Below are 19,295 nucleotides of genomic sequence, written 5' to 3'. Positions count from 1 at the left end.
TTGAGGCTATGGTGAACTATGATTTCACTACTGTACTCCAGCCTGGGGGATAGAACGAGACACCATCTCTGAAAAAATAGAAAACAAAAAAGAAAAGAAAAAGCAGAAATTCAAATGAAAAAGCATCATCAGGAGCGATGAAGCAGATTTGAAATGGAACCAAATGAAAGCTGTAGAAATTAGCAGTATAATTTTTGAACAAAGGAAGTGGATGGATAAACAGCACATTAGATACAGCTGAAGAAAGAATTTGTGTAATAGAAGCTACATTTGAAGAAATTACCTAGAATGTAGCACAGAGAAGAGCACATGGAAAATATGAAAGCAAGGGTAAGAAATGAGGATAAGATCAGAAATTTGAATTGGCATCCAAGCAAAGCCCCCAAAGGATCAAATGGAGAGAATGGAAGAAAACAATATGTGAGGGGATAACTACTGAGAAAAGCCCATCTGGCCCCAAACTAGTTAGCCATCTCATTTGCTGTGAGACTGCGGAGCACCAAAGGCCAGAGGAATATCTTAGAAATAGTCAGTTCCTGCAAAGGAGCAAGGAGTACGCTCAGCAGTGGAGTCAGAAAGATAATAGAATATTGTTAAAGCACTGAGAATAGAGCTGCCAGTCACATTTGTATGCAAGCCACATTTGTAAGCAAGACTCAAGGATGTGGAAAGCAAGCCATTTTTAGATAAACCTAGCCTTAGAAACTTTCAGTAAAAGATTTTCTAAAGAATATATCCTTTTTTCTCCTTTTTCCAATAAGCCTTTTGCACTCTTAGATATATTCTTTTGTTTATCCTCTCCTCTTCCCTCTCAGGTGATGCAGGGTATAAAATGGGAAAAGAAACGTTGAGCGTAGGTGATAGTAAATGTGTGTAAATCTAAACCAGTGATTCTCACCCCGGGTGATGTTCCACCACAGGGGATATTTGACAATGTCTGGAGACATTTTGGGATGTCACTACTGTGGGGGTGCTGCTGGTGCATAACGGGTGGAAGTCAGAGATGCTGCTAACCATCTTACAAATACGGGCCAGCACCCCACAACATAGAATCATCTGGGTCAAGTGTCAGTAGTGTAGCGAAAAGGTTGAAAATCCCTGGTGTAAATAAAAATTTACCTCTGTAAAATAAAACAGTCAAGCTAACTTCCATACAGACTTGCCACATTCCAAGCACTATTTTATTTATTTTATTTTATTGTTAATTTTTTTTGAGATGGAATCTCACTCTGTCACCATACTGGAGTGCAATGGCACAATCTCAGCCCACTGCAACCTCTACTGCCTAGGTTCAAGCGATTCTCCTGCCTCAGCCTCCCAATTAGCTGGGACAACAGGCTCGTGCCACCACGCCCAGCTAATTTTTGTATTTTTAGTAGAGACAGGGTTTCACCATGTTGGCCAGTTGATCTCGATCTCCTGACCTCATGATCTGCCCACCTTGGCATCCCAAAGTGCTGAGATTACAGGCGTGAGCCACCGTGCCCGGCCTATTATTATTATTATTTATAGACCTAGGATCTCCTCATGTTGCCCAGGCTGGTCTTGAATTTCTGGGCTCAGGCGATCTGCTGCCTCGGCTGTGCAAAGTGCTGAGATTATGGGCATGAGCCACAGCACCCAACCCCAGGCACTATTTTGAGTGTTTTACTTACATAATAGATTATTTAATTCTTAGTCCAGTGTGTGGAGTGGATACTATTATTGTGTTTTCTAACAGGGAAAACTGAGGCAATGAGCAGTGACAGAGTTGAGGTTTTGAGTCCAGGCAGCCTCGCTCAGAGGCTGTATCCCTAGCCTCACATCCATCCAGCCTCTTAATAGAATGCTGTGAAGAGTTAAGATCAACAAAATATGATATAAATGAAAGTCAGCAGGGAGATAGAGTGTGAATATCGGTTCTGTCATGTACATATAAAACCTACTTTAAAAAGTAGTAAATTTGGGAAATGCTAAAATATTGATAAGGTTTATATTTTAAGTTAAATATGCATGATAAAATTGAAAACTTACTGCTAAAACAATGGAAATAATTCATAAAATTTAAAATCAGTAGAAAAAATAGGATAAGGCAGAAATCCAGATAATACAAAGTTCAATCCAGTCATCTAGCAAAAATGCAATCAAAAAATACAAAGCTTAGAAAAGGAAAGACAAAGGCCTGGTGCAGTGACTCACGCCTGTAATCCCAGCACTTTAGGAAACTGAGTCAGGCAGATCACGAAGTCAGGAGATTGAGACGATCCTGGCCAACATGGTGAAAACCTGTCTCTCCTAAAAATACGAAAAATTAGCTGGACATGGTGGTGCATGCCTGTAATCCCAGCTACTTGGGAGGCTGAGGCAGGAGAATCGCTAGAACCCAGGAGGCGGAGGTCGCAGTGAACCGAGATCACACCACTGCACTCCAGTCTGGAGACAGAATGAGACTCCATCTCAAAAAAAAAAAAAAAGAGAAAAGGAAAGACAAATATTAATAGAAATAAGTTTAAAAATATAAGTAATCATAATAAATGTGAGTGGACTAAACTTTTCTGCTGAAAGATAGGAAATGTGAGAACAAATGGAAATGAAACAGCACAGTTGTTTTATTGTTAGAAGAAACACACACCTACAATATAACATGTGAAAGGATTGTAAGTAAAACACTCAAAATTTTATTTTTAAATAAAAGATGAAGAAAGGCCGAGTGCAGTGGCTCAATCTGTAATCCCAACACTTTGGGAAGCTGAGGTGGGAGGATCACTTGAGCCCAGGAGTTCAAGACCAACCTCGGCAAAATAGGAGACCCATTTCTACATAAAATTTAAAAATTACCTGTAGGTACACTTGAGATGCTGAGGTAAGAGGATCGCTTGACCCTGGGCGGTCAAGGCTGCAGTGAGCCATGACTGCACTATTGCACTCCAGCCTGAGCTGCAGTGAGATCCTATCTCAATCAGTCAGTCAATAAAATTGGCTGGGTGTAGTGGTACACACCTGTAGTCCCATCTACTTGTGAGGCTGAGGTGGGAGGATGACTTACTTGAGCCCAGAACGCCAAGGCTGCAATGAGCCATGATGGAGACACTGCATTCCAGCCTGGATGACAGAGCGAAATCAAAAAAGAAACAAACAAACAAACAAAAAGATGAAGAAAGATGTATTAGGTAATTACTTCAATTACATCTCTTTGTTATTGATAAACAGACCAAAAAATTCATTTACAGAAAATTTGAACAATGTAATGAACAACTTAATATAAGCATATGATGGAACAATGTTTCTTTTTTTTTTTTTTTTTTTTTGAGACGGAGTCTCGCTGTGTCTCCCAGGCTGGAGTGCAGTGGCGTGACCTCGGCTCACTGCAAGCTCCGCCTCCCGGGTTCACGCCATTCTCCCGCCTCAGCCTCCCAAGTAGCTGAGACTACAGGCGCCCGCCACCACGCCCGGCTAGTTTTTTGTATTTTTAGTAGAGACGGGGTTTCACCATGTTAGCCAGGATAGTCTCGATCTCCTGACCTCGTGATCCACCCGCCTCGGCCTCCCAAAGTGCTGGGATTACAGGCTTGAGCCACCGCGCCTGGCCGGAACAATATGTTTCTAAAAATCATAAAGCAAGCTTCAACACATTTCAGAAAATTTAAAAGTATTGTCATACTTTTTGTCGTTGTTGTTGTTGTTTTGAGACAGTCTCACTCTGTCACCCAGGCTGGAGTGCAGTGGTGCAATCTTGGCTCACTGCAACCTCTGCCTCCTGAGTTCAAGCAGTTCTCCTGCCTCAGCCTCCCGAGTAGCTGGGATTACAGGCGCGTGCCACCATGCCCACTAATTTTTGTATTTTTAGTAGAGATGGGGTTTCACCATGTTGGACAAGCTGGTCTCAAACTCCTGACCTCAAATGATCCTCCTGCCTGAGCCTCCCAAAGTGCTGGGATTACAGGTGTGAGCCACTGCGCCCAGCCGGTCATACATGTTTTATGAATGTCAGATAGAGTTAGAAATCTGTTACAAAATAAATTTTAAAAGTTTTACACGTGGCCAGGCACAGTGACCCATGCCTGTAATCTCAACACTTTGTGAAGTCGAGGCAGGAGGATCACTTGAACCCAGGAGTTTGAGATCAGCCTGGGCAACAAAGTGAGACTGTCTCTACAAAAATTTTACAAATTAGTTGGGTCTGCTGGCATGCACCTGTAGTTCCAGCTGCTCGGGAGGCTGAGGCAGGAGGGTCACTTAAGCCCAGGAGGTCAAGGGTGCAGTGAGCCACAATGGCACCATTTCAGTCCAGCCTGGGCAACAGAGTGAGATCCCATCTCAAAAAAAAAAAATCTTACACCCATCAGAATTGCTAAAATGAATAATGACAACCTCAAATCTTGGTGACAGAGAAACTGAATCACTCATATTGCTGGTCAGAATGTAAAGTAGTTTTACCTTCTTTCAAAATGAAATATGCAACTCTGCAGTTACACTTTTGGGTATTTTTCCTAGAGAAATGAAAACCTCGCATAAAAACCCAGGCACAAATTTTAACAGCAGCTTTATTTGTGGTAGCCCAAATCTGCAGTTACCCAAATGTCCTTCACGTGAATGGTTAAACACAGTGTGAGGTGCTTGTACCATGGAATACCCTGGCAGTACAAGGAAGGAACTGTTGCCAGAACTACAACCTGTATGCTGAATGTAAAAAGCCAAAGGTTCATACTGTATGGTTCCATTTTTGAAATATTATATGTAATTTTGAAATGACAAAATTTTAGAAATGGAGGATGCTGCAGTAGTTGCCAGAGTTTGTGGGTCAGGGTTGCTGAGAGAGGTGGCAACATGAGGGATCCTTGTGGTATGGGAACTGTGTAGTGTATTGACTGGTGGTGATTGAACCCACCCAGGTGGTTAAATTGTCCAGAACTGAGTACACACACCCACACAAGTGAGCACACATCGTGGTTATGATACCTTGTAATTTTGTAGAATGTTACCATTGGAGGAAACGGCAAAATATACAAAGGATCTCTCTATCTCTTTAATACAGCTTTATTGAGACATCATTCTCTTCAGCATACAATTCACCCATCTGAAGTGCTCCACTCGGTAGGTTTTAGTGTAACTCACAGAGTTGTGCAGCCATCATCACAATTTTAGAACATTTTTATATTCACCCCAAAAGAAACCTTACCTCAGAAAATCTTGTAATTGACTGTTCATATAAGCAGTTTTCATAATAGCCACAAAGTAGAAGCAGCCCAAATGTTCATCAGCTGATGAATGGATAAATAAAACACAGGAAATCGGTGTTGTAGGATACTATTTGGCGATAAAAATAACACGGAAAAGCTGATACATGCCACGACATGGGCGAACTTGTAACTATTATGCTAAAGAAGCTAGTCACAAAACAGCACATGTTCAGTGCCATTCGTACAGAGTCCAGAAGTGGCCAATCCATAGAGACAGAGAGGAGATTACTGATTTCCAGAGTCTAGGCTTCTTATCTATCCAAAAGACTCAGTTGTCCCTTTTCTTTTCTCTTTGGTTATTACAGAGTAACTCGTGATAGGAAATTCCAAAATCAACACAAATGCTACTTCGTATTCTATCTTTCTGTCTGTGGTAAATGGAACGTTCAGATTCCAGCGGCAGCCGTGGCAGCGGGGACTTTGCTGGCTGTTTTGTCCCTCGCTGTGCAGCCCTGCAGCGTTTCTGGGAACCTGCCTTGTGGACTGACTGGCAACTCTGGTCTTTTCTCAGCCCAGCTGCAGCTCCAGCAGGTGGCGCTGCAGCAGCAGCAGCAACAGCAGCAATTCCAGCAGCAGCAGCAGGCGGCGCTACAGCAGCAGCAGCAGCAGCAACAGCAGCAGTTCCAGGCTCAGCAGAGTGCCATGCAGCAGCAGTTCCAAGCAGTAGTGCAGCAGCAGCAGCAGCAGCTCCAGCAGCAGCAGCAGCAGCAGCAGCATCTAATTAAATTACATCATCAAAATCAGCAACAGGTACCAGGTCCCCTGTTCCTGCTCTTGGCCTCCCTCCTGCAATGTGAGCCCTGGGCTGGCATCAGTCACGATGCTGGGTGCGGTGCACGGAGCCAGCCAAGGGTCCTCTTGATAAATGTGTACCTGCCTTTTTCCATGGGCTTCTCGAAAAGTCTGGGACAAGGCTGGGCCCGGTGGCTCATGCCTGTAATCCCAGCACTTTGGGAAGCTGAGGCAGGCGGATCACCAGGTCAAGAGTTCGAGACGAGCCTGGCCAGCATGGTGAAACCCCGTCTAAAAATACCCCGTCTACTAAAAATACAAAAAATTAGCTGGACATGGTGGCGCACACCTATAATCCCAGCTATTCGGGAGGCTGAGTCAGGAGAATTGCTAGAACCTGGGAGGCGGAGGTTGCAGTGAGCCGAGATCGCACCACTGCACTCCAGCCTGGGTGACAGCAAGACTCCGTCTCAAAAAAAAAAAAAAAAAAAAGGAAAGAAAAGTCTGAGACAGGTAGGAAAAACAGGACCTGACTCACTAGGAAGGTTCTGTGATCGAGCCCTTCCATTTGTGCTCGGGGCATCTGGCGGCAGGCCTCCTGTGTGCTTCAGGGGCTGCAAGGGATTCAAACAAGAGTGAGCTGAAGCAAGAAGTGAGGTGAACACTCTGAGGCTTGGGACTACTTGAGCCACTGTGGACCATTTTGGCTGAGGACACATGTGCCTCCTGTTTACCTCTCTGTCTTGGGTTCTGGGCTCAGTGTTAGTCAGCCTCCAGCTGGTGTTCCATGGGGTGATGGTGATGTCATGTTAGCAGCACTGCTTCTCAGAAGTTGTTTAGCTTCCCATGGTTTCCATAGAGAGTCTAGACATGTTAAACATCTGCCCTCACAGCAGGTCTTGGTTGGGAGAGGAAAGCCCCAAAGGGCCCCCACCACCCTCCTACTCCTTCAGGCCTCAGCTTGCTGGGCTTCTCTGGATCTTGGGGCCCCTGTCCCAGAGCTGACAGTCCATCTGCAGCCACAGTTTTCCTTCTCATGCTAACCAGCAGATCTTGACTGTCACTGTGAGGCTCATGCCACTGACCTGTAGGGGCAAAGCAAGCATCATTACAGAGGCTTCAGAAATCTGCAGTTGCCTCAGCTTTTATCCTAGCTTCCATGGAGCTATACCTGTTCATTGTCACCTTTTGCTGAAGCTTCTAGATATGTCCTCTGAACCATCCTAGTGGAATGGTAGACCAGAGCCCAGGCACGCGCTTGGTTCCTCCTCAGTGTCAGGAAGGCAGCTGGTGTTGGCCTCGGGGGCCCAGAATCTTTCTATAGGAGATGTGCCTCTCCCTGTGTGAGTGAGAGGTCAGCCTGTCAGCTCAGGAAGGCCTTTTTTTTTCTTTTCTTTTCTTTTTTTTTTTTTCCGAGACTTTTTTTGAGTCTTACTGTGTCGCCCAGGCTGGAGTGCGGCGGCGTGATCTCGGCTCACTGCAACCTCCACTCCGCCGGTTCAAGTGATTCTCTTGCCTCAGCCTCCCTGGTAGCTCTCCTGCCTCAGCCTCCCAAGTAGTTGGGATTACAGGTGTGAGCCACCATGCCTGGCTAATTTTTGTATTTTTAGTAGAGACAGGGTTTCGCCGGGTTGTCCAGGCTGTTCTCGAACTCCTGACCTCAGGTGATCTGCCCACCTCAGCCTCCCAAAGTGCTGGGATTATAGGCATGAGCCACTGCACCCAGCCAGGAAGGCCTTCTTGATGGCTCTGCAGATGGCCACCTGGGCTTCCTGGGGTCCAGAGTGTCACAGGGAGGAGCTGGTACCACAGAGGCAAATGAACGATAACCGAGTGCTGCTTGGTCTGTCTCTAGATACAGCAGCAGCAGCAGCAGCTGCAGCGAATGGCACAGCTGCAGCTCCAGCAACAGCAACAGCAGCAGCAGCAGCAGCAGCAACAGCAGCAGCAGCAGGCTTTGCAGGCCCAGCCGCCAATTCAGCAGCCACCGATGCAGCAGCCACAGCCTCCGCCCACCCAAGCTCTGCCCCAGCAGCTGCAGCAGATGCATCATCCACAGCACCACCAGCCGCCACCACAGCCCCAGCAGCCTCCTGTTGCTCAGAACCAACCATCACAACTCCCACCACAGTCACAGACCCAGCCTTTGGTGTCACAGGCACAAGCTCTCCCTGGACAAATGTTGTATACCCAACCACCACTGAAATTTGTGAGTACCTGTGGCCCGCAGTGGAGCACATGCAGCCCATGACTCTGTCAGTAGTTTCTAGACTCTTTGACTAGAGATAGCATGTCCTGTTCTTCAAGTGCTGAGACTTCAGGCAGCCCCCGCCCCTTGCCAGCCCTGCTGATTCTAGCATGGCTCAGCAGGGAAGCATGTGTTTTGCGTTTTGTGTTCTGAGAGCTGCTTCTGCACCCTGCACAGGGTGCTGGCTGCTGCTGCTGCTGGGGCACCAAGTCGCATTCCAAGCAGTGTGGCTGATTGCAGCAGTTCTGTGGGCCCTTTCAGGGTGTGAGCACTTCGACTAATGGGCACCACATGGAAGAATGTGCCAGCTCCATCAGTATCTGGTGGTTTGCCAACTGCTCAGAGTTAATGTTCTAAGCAAGTATCTTTTTTGTTTTCTTTACACTCTGCCAAGTCTCAGGAGAACAAAGTTCATTACTATATTTTCGAGGGGAGTATTAATATAAAATACTGTTATTCCCAGTCTCATTTTGTATCTCTGCACAAAGCCAGTCTACTCAGTGACATTGGCACAGAGGATAGAGTATGATCACCAGGATGGAGGTAGCTGCATCAAGGGGCTATTTGGATAACTCTGGCTCACTTGGTTTTTGTGGCCTTTTCTATTTGTGATTCATGAGTGGAGTGGGGCCTGAGCCAAATGTGGGGGTGAACAAGAGGCCTCACAGGCAGGCTGGAAGTCCAGGAGAGTTGTGAGGAGCAGATACGGTCACTCATCTGTCACCTGGGAGTCAACACACTGCCTGACCCCTGGGACTGTGCAGAATGAAACCCTTGTGTGCTGCATGGTGGAATGTGCCCTGGCAGGGTTTGCCCTGGTGGCTTGGAGATGTCTAAGGAAGAGCCCCCTGTGTGGTAGTGCGGGCCCATCTCGTCCCTCTGGAGACCCCTCCATGCAGTGGCTCCACAGTTGCCCCTTTTGCCCAAGCTTGCCCCCCACCCCCACTTTTTTTTGTTTTGAAGACGGGGTCTCTCTATGTTGTCCAGGCTGCAGTGCACTGACGTGATCAGACCTCCCTTGCTCAAGCGATTCTCCCACCTCAGCCTCCCAAGTAGCTGAGACTACAGGCATGCATCCCCACATCTAGCCAAATTTTTGTATATTTTGTAGAGATGGGGTTTGACCATGTTGCCCAGGCTAGTTTTGATCTCCTGGACTTAAGCAATCCGCTGGCCTCGGCCTCCCAGAATGCTGAGAATACAGACAGGAGCTTCTATGCCCTGCCCTCTGCTGGCCAGCTGACCCACCTTCAACAAATCAGGCTGAGTGAGGCTCTCATGGACCATCAGCATGCTTGGCCCAGAGGATGAGCAGGCTAGGCTGTAAGCTTTGCATTGGAAGCTGTCAGTGCTTGTGGTGATAGCTGGTGCTGAGGGATATGTGGAGACATCCCAGTGGGAGGGCCACGCTGCCACTTGCCAGAATTGGATTTGAGCTAATGGGATCCTAGATGGCTAGTGAGGTGACATCACAGCACATGAAGTCATGAAAGTCCCATTCCTCATCTCAAGAAAGGCTCCATTTCCTAAGCTCCCGCAGGAGGACTGGGCTCTGCTTTCTGACCCAGGTGGCTCCAAATCACATTCTCTCTTTCTCCCTCAAGGTCCGAGCTCCGATGGTGGTGCAGCAGCCCCCCGTGCAGCCCCAGGTGCAGCAGCAGACGGCAGTACAGACAGCTCAGGCTGCCCAGATGGTGGCTCCCGGAGTCCAGGTGAGGGCCTGGGGGTGGAGGGCTCCATAGTCACCAGCAGGTGCATGGTCACCTGCACATGGAGTGCTACAGTGAGGATTCTGGTTGGATTAGGGGCTGGGGGCTAAGTTGGTAAAGCAGTTGCTTCTCTCCCCCTTGCACTCTGCAAGACACCCCTGGAGTCCTTGGGGTGGGCAGCTCTGCTTGGTCATGTCTAGGACCCACCAGTCTCATAGTGCGTGTCGTTTCCAGCTTTGCTTGGGCATCCTTCATCATCCCTCTTCCTTGCCACTCTGAGTGACTCAGGGAACATGTATCAGAGAGTAGAAGGCTGCAGTTTTGTCCTCACCTCTCACGTTCCATTTGAGAGTCTGAGTACAGAGCTGACCAGGGTGGAGGGCAGCTTTCTAGACACTCGGAAGCAGATGGGAGCCACATGCAGCAGGAGTGTGGGAGAGGGCATCCTGGTGCTCACCTGCACTCGGGGACTCTGGTGCTGTGTGGTGAGAAGCGTGCCGCTCCCGTGTTGCTGAGCTTGCTGGTGTGTCACATGTGTGGAACAAGTGTGTGTCTCTATGTGTCACGTGTCAATGGAATGCAGATGGCCTCACCTGGCCTCCTAGCGTCCTGGGATTGGAGTCCCAGGGTTTCTGTACCTTCTCCTATAGCCCCTCCTCTCCTTGCTGCCACTGAGGTGGGTAGACGTACGGTCTGGGGCTTCAGTTTTTCCGCTTTCCACATGATGGTGGAAACACTGTTGGTCCTGACTCGGAGGGGGTGTTGCCTTTAGAAAGAGTCAGAATGTGCCAGTTGATGTGATAAGACTGTGGCTGGGTCCCAGCCCACAGCTGGCAGTGCGCCTGCACTTTGCTGTCGTCTTAAGGGTGGCAGGCTTCATCTCACACCTGGGGGGTGCTCAGTAATGTCCTTCCTGGTGCCTGCTACCTCCTTTAAGTCCCTGGGAAGCTGTCTGAGGAGGGAATCTGAGGTGTTTAGCTGCAGCTGAGGTTAGCATCCTACCTTGGCATGGCACCAAATGACTTGGGGCCAGGGTCCCCATGTCACATTCTTACTTAGATGGAGCCCTGTATGAAACATACCACAGAACTCACGTTTACTTGCAACTGGGGGAGGCTGACCACTTCGTGTGACAAAGTTGGAGGTCTCTGCCACCTCCCTGTGTGTCTCGGCATGTCCTCAGGCCTCCGGGGGGGCTCCCTTGTCCTGGGCTCATGCAGAGGAGGGATGTAGTGTGTTCACAGTCAGCTTAGTGGTGGCACATAGTGACTGCCCAGCCAGTGGAAGCTGCTGCCTTTGCCTCTTTGGACCGTCGCTCCTCTGTTCAGGACCTTACTTCATGGAAACTTTTGAGATGGAGTCTCTATCACCAGGCTGGAGTACAGTGGCACGATCTTGGCTCACTGCAACCTCTGCCTCCCGGGTTCAAGTGATTCTCCTGCATCAGCTTCCCAAATAGCTGGGACTACAAGTGCTGCGCACCACCATGCCAGGCTAATTTTTGTATTTTTAATAGAGACAGAGTTTCACCATGTTGGCCAAAATGGTCTCGATCTCTTGACCTCGTGATCCGCCCGCCTTGGCCTCCCAAAGTGCTGAGATTACAGGCATGAGCCACCGTGCCCGGCCAGAAACTTCTATACTGCAGGTCAAGCCCAGCAGGAAAGCAAGAACTGCTCTTTTCTTTCTTTCTTTCTTTCTTTTTTTTTTTTTTTTTTTTTTTTTTGAGATAGAGTCTCACTCTGTCATCCGGGCTGGGTTGCAGTTGCGCGATCTCGGCTCACTGCAACCTCTGCCTCCTGGGTTCAGGCGATTCTTGTGCCTCAGCCTCCCAAGTAGCTGGGACTACAGACACACACCACCACACCTGGCTAATTTGTGTATTTTTAGTAGCAATAGGGTTTCACCACGTTGGCCAGGCTGGTTTGAACTCCTGACCTCAAGTGATTCACCCGCCTCAGCCTCCCAAAGTGCTGGGATTACAGGCATGAGCCATCACTCCCAGCCTAGAACTCCTGCCTCCCTCCCTCCCTCCCTCCTTCCCTCCTTCCTTTTTTTTTTTTTTGGACAAAGTCTTGCTCTGTCACCTAGGCTAGAGTGGCTGGAGTGCAATGGTGCAATCTTGGCTCACTACAGCCTCCATCTGCCAGATTCAAGCAATTGTCCTGCCTTTGCTCCCAAGTAGCTGGGACTACAGGCATGCGCCACTATGCCCAGCTAATTTATTTTATTTTATTTTATTTTATTTTTTGTATTTTTAGTAGAGATGGGCCAGGCTGGTCCTAAGCTCCTGACTTCAAGTGATCCACCTGCCTCAGCCTCCCGAGGTGCTGGGATTACAGGCATGAGCCACTGTGCCCAGCCGAACTTTCCTTTTCTTTCCATTTCTTGGTATTTGGAAAGTGAACAGCCATGGAACAGCCCATGTTCTCAGCTGGTGCAGGCCCAGCTGGTACGTTCGTTAGGCTTCTAGCTCAAGGAAGTGTCCGCTCTGCAGTCTCACTGGCATCCCATCACCTTCCAGAAGCAGGATGCCAGTTGTGTGTGCTCATGGCCCATGCTGAGCCTGTCCTTGAAGCGCAGGTCTTCCTGTCAGTTTCTCCACCCCTTGTTTCATGTGGAGGTCCCCGCCCAGCTGGCACAGGAAGGATAGAGAGTGGTTACCACTGTGGTTCATTGCCGAGTGAGTTTAGTGTTTTAAGGATCATTGCCTACCTGCCCTGTGGCACCATGTGCTGCCTTGCGGGGGATTCCCAAGTGCTAGTGGCAGAGGAGCCTTGTAGTTTCTCAAAGTCCAGCAGTGGGTAGGGCGTATATGAGGTGCTTCTCAGTCCAAATGTAGCACCTTGAAATTCTGTAACCTGCATTCTGCTGGTTTTCTCTCAGAGCTTGGTCTTGCCTTGTTGCAAGCAGTGCAGTTTCTTGGGGGCTGATTGGACACCCTCACTGTATTGTTCCACCAATAGCAGCTCCCCCTGCTGGGGGATGGGGGGGGTTTGGGCGCAGCCAGTGCTCTGAGGGACCCTCTGGATTGATGATCTTCTTTTGAATCTTGAATTGGCACAGTGACCAGGTGAGGCTACGGTACTCTGATCTAAAAACTTTAAAAGTATGTGTGGTAACTGTAGAACCCAGAAAGTGGAGAGGAATAGAAGAGAACCATTCCATGAGAGAGAAGGTCTGGTGTCCTTTCTGGTTCTTTCCCATAATCAATGCCATGCTATCCTGCAGTTTTTGTGCAGCATCTTCCACATCAACATGGGATGAAATGTTCTCCTTTAATTAGAAAGCCCTGGTCGACGCCAAGGGACTCTCATCATACTCTGTGAATGTCTCCTGCCATCCTCAGTTACCGTCTTGTTCTTGGACCTTGTAATAATTTCCAATTTTTTGCTGTTACCAATGACACATATCTTGATGTCCTAGATTGTTCCTAGATTGTTTCTGAAACTAATAGAGGTGAGTGACTGGTTCACTTTGAGGGCCTTCAGATCTGATCAGCCGCCATCTAACCAGGAGGTCAGAGATGCAGATTGGAGCTCCCCTTGTGTTGTTCACACAGTGGACATCAGGACGTGGTGACCACGTGTTGCAGCTTTGTATGTGTAAGCTGCTGCGTGCTGTGGAAACAGGCCTCTGAGTTCATGAGTGAAATTCTGGGATTGGGGGCCCCAATGCAGGCAGCCCTCCATGCCCTGTCTCTCAAGTCCATCTTAGAGCCGAAGAGAGGCGCCCTGTTAGGCCCTTTGCAGTACTGTGGTGATGGGTGTGGTAAAGGGTAGCCTGGGACTGAGTATTCTAGAAAAATTGCTCAGCCTTGTGCTGTGCACACCTGGTTCTCTTTCCAGTGTTATTTATGTAGCTGAGAAGGGCGATGTCACCCACAGGGGGATTTAGCAGGACACAGCATACTTCTCTTTCTCCCCTGTAAAACCAGGACATGCCAGGCACAGTGGCTCATGCCTGTAATCCCAACACTTTGGGAAAAGAGGTGAGAGGATCACTTGAGACCAGGAGTTCAAAACTATCCTGGGCAACACAGCAAGACCCTGTCTCTACAAAAAAATAAAAATAAAAAATTAGCTGGGCACAGTGGTGCATGTCTGCAGTCCCAGCTACTCGGGAGGCTGAGATGGGAGGATGATGCAAGCCCAGGGGTTTGAGGCTGCAGTGAGCTGTGATGACAGCATTGCACTGTAGCCTGGGAGACAGAGCAAGACTCTTGTCTCTTTAAAAAAGCAAGAAACAGGACAGAATGCATCTCGTTTTCTTTTTTTTTTTTTGAGACGGAGTCTCGCTCTGTCGCCCAGGCTGGAGTGCAGTGGCGCGATCTCGGCTCACTGCAAGCTCCGCCTCCCGGGTTCACGCCATTCTCCTGCCTCAGCCTCCCGAGTAGCTGGGACTACAGGCGCCCACAACCGCGCCCGGCTAATTTTTTGTATTTTTAGTAGAGACGGGGTTTCACCGTGGTCTCCATCTCCTGACCTTGTGATCCGCCCGCCTCGGCCTCCCAAAGTGCTGGGATTACAGGCGTGAGCCACCGCGCCCGGCCTTTTTTTCTTTTTTTAAGACAGAGGTTCTTACTCTGTCACCCAGGCTGGAGTGCAATAGCGCAATCTCAGCTCACTGCAATTTCCGCCTACTGGGTTCAAGAGATTCTCCTGCCTCAGCCTCCCAAGTAGCTGGGATTACAGGCTTGTGCCTGGCTAATTTTGTATTTTTAGTAGAGAAGAGACAGGGTTTCTCCATGTTGGTCAGGCTGGTCTTGAATTCCCGACCTCAGGTGATCCACCCACCTTGGCCTCCCAAAGGCTGGGATTACAGGCATAAGTCACTGTGCTGGGTTTTTGTTTTTTGTTTTTTGTTTGTTTGTTTGTTTTTGTTTTTTTTTTTTTTGTTTGGTTTTTTTTGAGACAGTCTTGCTCTGTTGCCCAGGCTGGAGTGCATTGGCTCGATCTTGGCTCACTGCAACCCCACCTCCGGGGTTCAAGCAATTCTCTTGCCGCAGCTTCCCAAGTGGCTGGGATTACAGGTATGCGCCACCACACCTGGCTAATGTTTGTATTTTTTTTTTTTTTTTTTTTTTTTTTGAGACGGAGTCTCGCTGTGTCTCCCAGGCTGGAGTGCAGTGGCGCGATCTCGGCTCACTGCAAGCTCCGCCCCCTGGGTTCACGCCATTCTCCCGACTCAGCCTCCCAAGTAGCTGGGACTACAGGCGCCCGCTACCACGCCCGGCTAATTTTTTTGTATTTTTAGTAGAGACGGGGTTTCACCGTGTTAGCCAGGATAGTCTCGATCTCCTGACCTCGTGATCCACCCGCCTCGGCCTCCCAAAGTGCTGGGATTACAGGCTTGAGCCACCGCGCCCGGCCAATGTTTGTATTTTTAGTAGAGATGGGGTTTCGTTATGTTGGCCAGGCTAGTCTTGAACTCCTGGCCTCAAGAGATGAGCCCGCTTTGGCCTCCCAAAGTGCTGCAATTACAGGCGTAAGCCACTGTACCTGGCCATGCATCTCATTTTCAAACAGTCCTTATAATACTTTGTCGTGGCCGGGCGCGGTGGCTCAAGCCTGTAATCCCAGCATTTTGGGAGGCCAAGACGGGCGGATCACGAGGTCAGGAGATCGAGACCATCCTGGCTAACACGGTGAAACCCCGTCTCTACTAAAAATACAAAAAACTAGCCGGGCGAGGTGGCGGGCGCCTGTAGTCCCAGCTACTCAGGAGGCTGAGGCAGGAGAATGGCGCAAACCCGGGAGGCGGAGCTTGCAGTGAGCTGAGATCCGGCCACTGCACTCCAGCCCGGGCTACAGAGCAAGACTCTGTCTCAAAAAAAAAAAAAAAAAATACTTTGTCGTTTAACCTTCTGTTCTTTTAGTATGTGAAAACCAAACTCTAATTTACAAGTCACAAAGGATTATCAAAGACAGACCTCCATTATAGACATGTATGTGGCATTGCTGATTCACAGCTGCTCTACTGAAGCCTTGGCCACCCTGGAGGACCCTCTCTCTTTTCTGTGGATCCTTCTGCACAGTGACTGCAGTGGGGAGAGTCAGACCTGGGAGCGGGGAGAGGTTTTTTGGACTCCTCTCTGGGTAGATGTGTGTTGGGAAGTAGTGAAGTGTTGTTGAGAGCTGCCTGGCTCGTCGGATCCAGTAGACATAACTGGTGCTTTTGGGTTGGCATTTGTAGTTGAAACAAATTGGGCTTTCCTTATCAGGAGTTCTCAGTTATAAGAACACCAGTCAGCAGTACATTAGACTTAAGCTTTGCCTTCCTTGTGTTTTTTTGTTTGTTTTTCTCTTCCTGGAAAAAAGTTTGCTTCTCTCATACCATCTGACTTACTTCCAGGCTTTTCTCCCTTGTGGAACGAGTGCTGTTGAGCACTGCTGCACTCTCAGACGGGCTCCTCCGAAGTGCCGCAGGTAGTGGTAAATAGACTCTTACCCCATTGGGATCGCTTCTTTGTTTCTCACCCCCAGTTAGTTCATTTGTTGTTCTGGCTGCAGGAGGAACGAGTGAGGTTCTGGTTGGCATCTGCTAGGCTGTGTCACCCGTCTTCTCGTGCCTCCTGTGTGTGCCCATGGTTGCGAGTGTGGGCCCTGTGTGTGAGGCCACAGGTCTCCCTGCAGCCACTCTCCTGCTGGAGCTCTGTTACTGGCATCCGTCGCTGCCTACACTGAAGGCTGGCAGCACCTTCCGGAGCTTGGGACCCAGAGCACAGCCTCCCACCATGAGATGTGTTGTTTTTCCGTGGATCAGTCCTGCTTTCTTTCTGAGCCTGGCGTGTTTTATTCTAGTTTGTTACCATCCTAAGTGCCTGTAGGCCTTGCTCTCTAGAAACGAGACTTGGGCCCCATCCCCAACTCAAAACCCAGAGCAAGAGTGGTCGGGCCTGGGCCCACAACAGTGCTCAGCTGCCCTGCTGCCTTTGTAGTTCAAGAAGTGTCCATTGATGAGGGAAATGGTCCTGGCTCATACTGGAGTTCCTGACTCACATCCCTGTGGAGGTGAACTTCCTCATCAGGGCGGAGGCCTGCCAAGCAGTCCCCCTAGGCTTCTCTTGCTCACCTTTGCCCATTTTTGTTATGAAAGAAAACCAGTTCCTCAATAGATACCAGAACCAGCAGCCTCAGGCCTGGAGGAGGAGAGGTGGATGATTTGGGTTTGGACTGTAAGAAGTGTGCCACTGAGAAGGAAGGATGCTGTGAGCAGGCTTACCTGAGCTCATGGTTCAGTGGGAGTCGAGTGTTCTCATCACAAGCTTTGGTGGAATGTACTCTTGACATCTGTCCCCGGGAGCCTGGTCTCCAGAAACACCAGTGCGGGCCCTCAAGGTCTGGCTCTGATGGTTCTGTGGGCTGTAGAATTCTAATCTGTTAGTGAGGTGTGTTCAGAAGTGTGTTGAGGACACCAGTGCAGGAGAGCAGCCAATAGAATAGAAAGGTCTGGAAGCAGCATTCTTGGCAAATCTTCTAGATTCCCAATGCCCAGATAGACCTGGAGGTGCTGTGGGCTTGAATGTGTGGGTGGCCTCCCCTCCCAGGCTGCCCTGAGCTGTCCAAGGGTTCCTCACCCTGGTGCTCCTTCTTGCAGAGGCTACACATGTCCTCTCCACCTGCCCAGGCACTGAGTTTCTTTGTTGCGATCACCTTGTCTGTTGTCCCTCTGTCCTCAAAGATGATCACGGAAGCCTTGGCCCAAGGTGGGATGCACATAAGAGCCCGGTTCCCGCCTACCACCGCTGTGTCCGCCGTCCCGTCAAGCTCCATCCCTTTGGGCAGACAGCCCATGGCACAGGTATTTAACGGGGCAGCGCCCAGGGCACGGCTGGGAGCTCGGGGCGTCCTCTGAGCGCCTTTGTAAAGCACACCTGTCATTATCATTGCCGGTGACTTCCTTTATGGTGGCTTTCAGAGTGCCAAACCCACAGTCACCTTTTTTTTTTTTTTTTTTTAAATGAAGCTAAGCCCAGCTTGTGCTTCTTGAGAGGATATGAATAAATATCTGGGTCTTTTCAGCTTAAAATAGTTATATTGTACGCATTTTCATGATAAAAATAAAACAGAAGCTAAGCAAAAGTTTTGCTTTCTAGAGCTGTGCTATCTAAGCATGTGTGGCTGTTTACATTTAAATTAACTAAAATTAGGCCGGGCACAGGGGCTCATGCCTGTAATCCCAACACCTTAGGAGGCCGAGATGGGAGGATCACTTGAGGCTGGGAGTTTGAGACCAGCCTGGTTCACATATCGACATACTCTCTAATTATATATACATATATATTTTATTTTTCATGGGAAAAAATATATATGTGTGTGTGTGTATTTTTTTTATTTTTTGAGACAGAGTCTCGCTCTCTGGCCCAGTCTGGAGTGCAATGGCACAATCTCGACTCACTGCAAGATCTGCCTCCTGCATTTGCACCATTCTCCTGCCTCAGCCTCCTGAGTAGCTGGGACCATAGGCGCCCGCCACCATACTCGGCTAATTTTTTGTATTTTTAGTAGAGACGGGGTTTCACCGTGTTAGCCAGGATGGTGTTGATCTCCTGACCTCGTGATCCACCCGCCTCAGCCTCCCAAAGTGCTGGAATTACAGGCATGAGCCACCGCGCCCGGCCATATATTTTAAAAATGGAAAAAAAAAAAAAAACCCAAAAGTCAACTAAAATTAAATAAAATGAAAAAATGCAGTTCCTCAGTTGTACCAAATAAATTTCAAGCCCTCATTTGCCCACGGGGAAGCTAGTGGCTGCTGCAGTGGATAGCACAGACTCCAGAACGTGGCTTTTGTGGCCAAGATGGCATTGGGCCATGCTGTTGTAGAGTTTGCTGTGTAGAATGTGTAATTTGTAATACACATCCCCTTTCTAGGTAGAGGTAGACTTCTGTGTACATTTTGCTTTTCAGGGATATGAATTCCCGGCTTCTCTTTATTGTATGAAATTTGGAATTGCTCCATGGTACAGTCATTTGTTTAACAAGTAGTTACCACATGCATTCTGTGTGCCAGGCACTGTGCTAAGGTTCTGAGAATAAAATGATGCTGAAGTTCTCTAATCATACAGGCTTTCCATTTTAGTGGGTTTGTTGTGGAAACCTCAAATTTGCCAAAAGAACTTTACAATTCAGTTTCTGTTTTAGGGGAAATGCCTCTATAATCCTAGCAGACAGTGGTCCCTGCCCATCCCTGAATGCCCAGGTGCAGGCACTGCCACCACCCTGGCTTGTGCAGCGCTGTCTCTGCAGCTCTGTTCTACAGAGGAAGAAGTGGAGGCTGAGCCAGGATGGCCCTTGGTCCATGTGGCCCCAAGTCCGGTGCCACACACCACACACTGCCAAGAGAGTGGCCTGGGCCCCCATTGGGTGCATGTTAAGCTTTTGC

At 48.8% G+C, this 19,295-nt stretch overlaps 1 protein-coding gene across 37 annotated transcripts in view; it reads left to right on the top strand.

Annotated features, from left to right (window-relative positions):
* MED15 (mediator complex subunit 15) overlaps positions 1-19,295 on the top strand; it is a 105,272-nt gene that overhangs the window by 74,597 nt on the left and 11,380 nt on the right. For 19 of the 37 annotated variants that reach the window (XM_074004368.1, XM_074004354.1, XM_074004372.1 and 16 more), the window contains 3 exons: positions 5,731-5,969; positions 7,807-8,160; positions 9,804-9,911. In XM_074004368.1, the coding sequence (XP_073860469.1) occupies positions 5,731-5,969; positions 7,807-8,160; positions 9,804-9,911 (701 nt within the window). Of the gene's footprint in view, positions 1-5,730; positions 5,970-7,806; positions 8,161-9,803; positions 9,912-16,267; positions 16,340-17,591; positions 17,712-19,295 lie in introns of those variants that run through there. The other 18 variants (XM_074004360.1, XM_065522465.2, XM_074004370.1 and 15 more) reach the window with 2 other exon arrangements.

The sequence above is a fragment of the Macaca fascicularis genome, chromosome 10 (genome assembly GCF_037993035.2).
Source record: "Macaca fascicularis isolate 582-1 chromosome 10, T2T-MFA8v1.1".
Taxonomy (NCBI): Eukaryota; Metazoa; Chordata; class Mammalia; order Primates; family Cercopithecidae; genus Macaca; species Macaca fascicularis.
The sequence above is the reverse complement of the archived record's forward strand: the minus strand, read 5'-3'. Positions and strand labels throughout refer to the sequence as shown.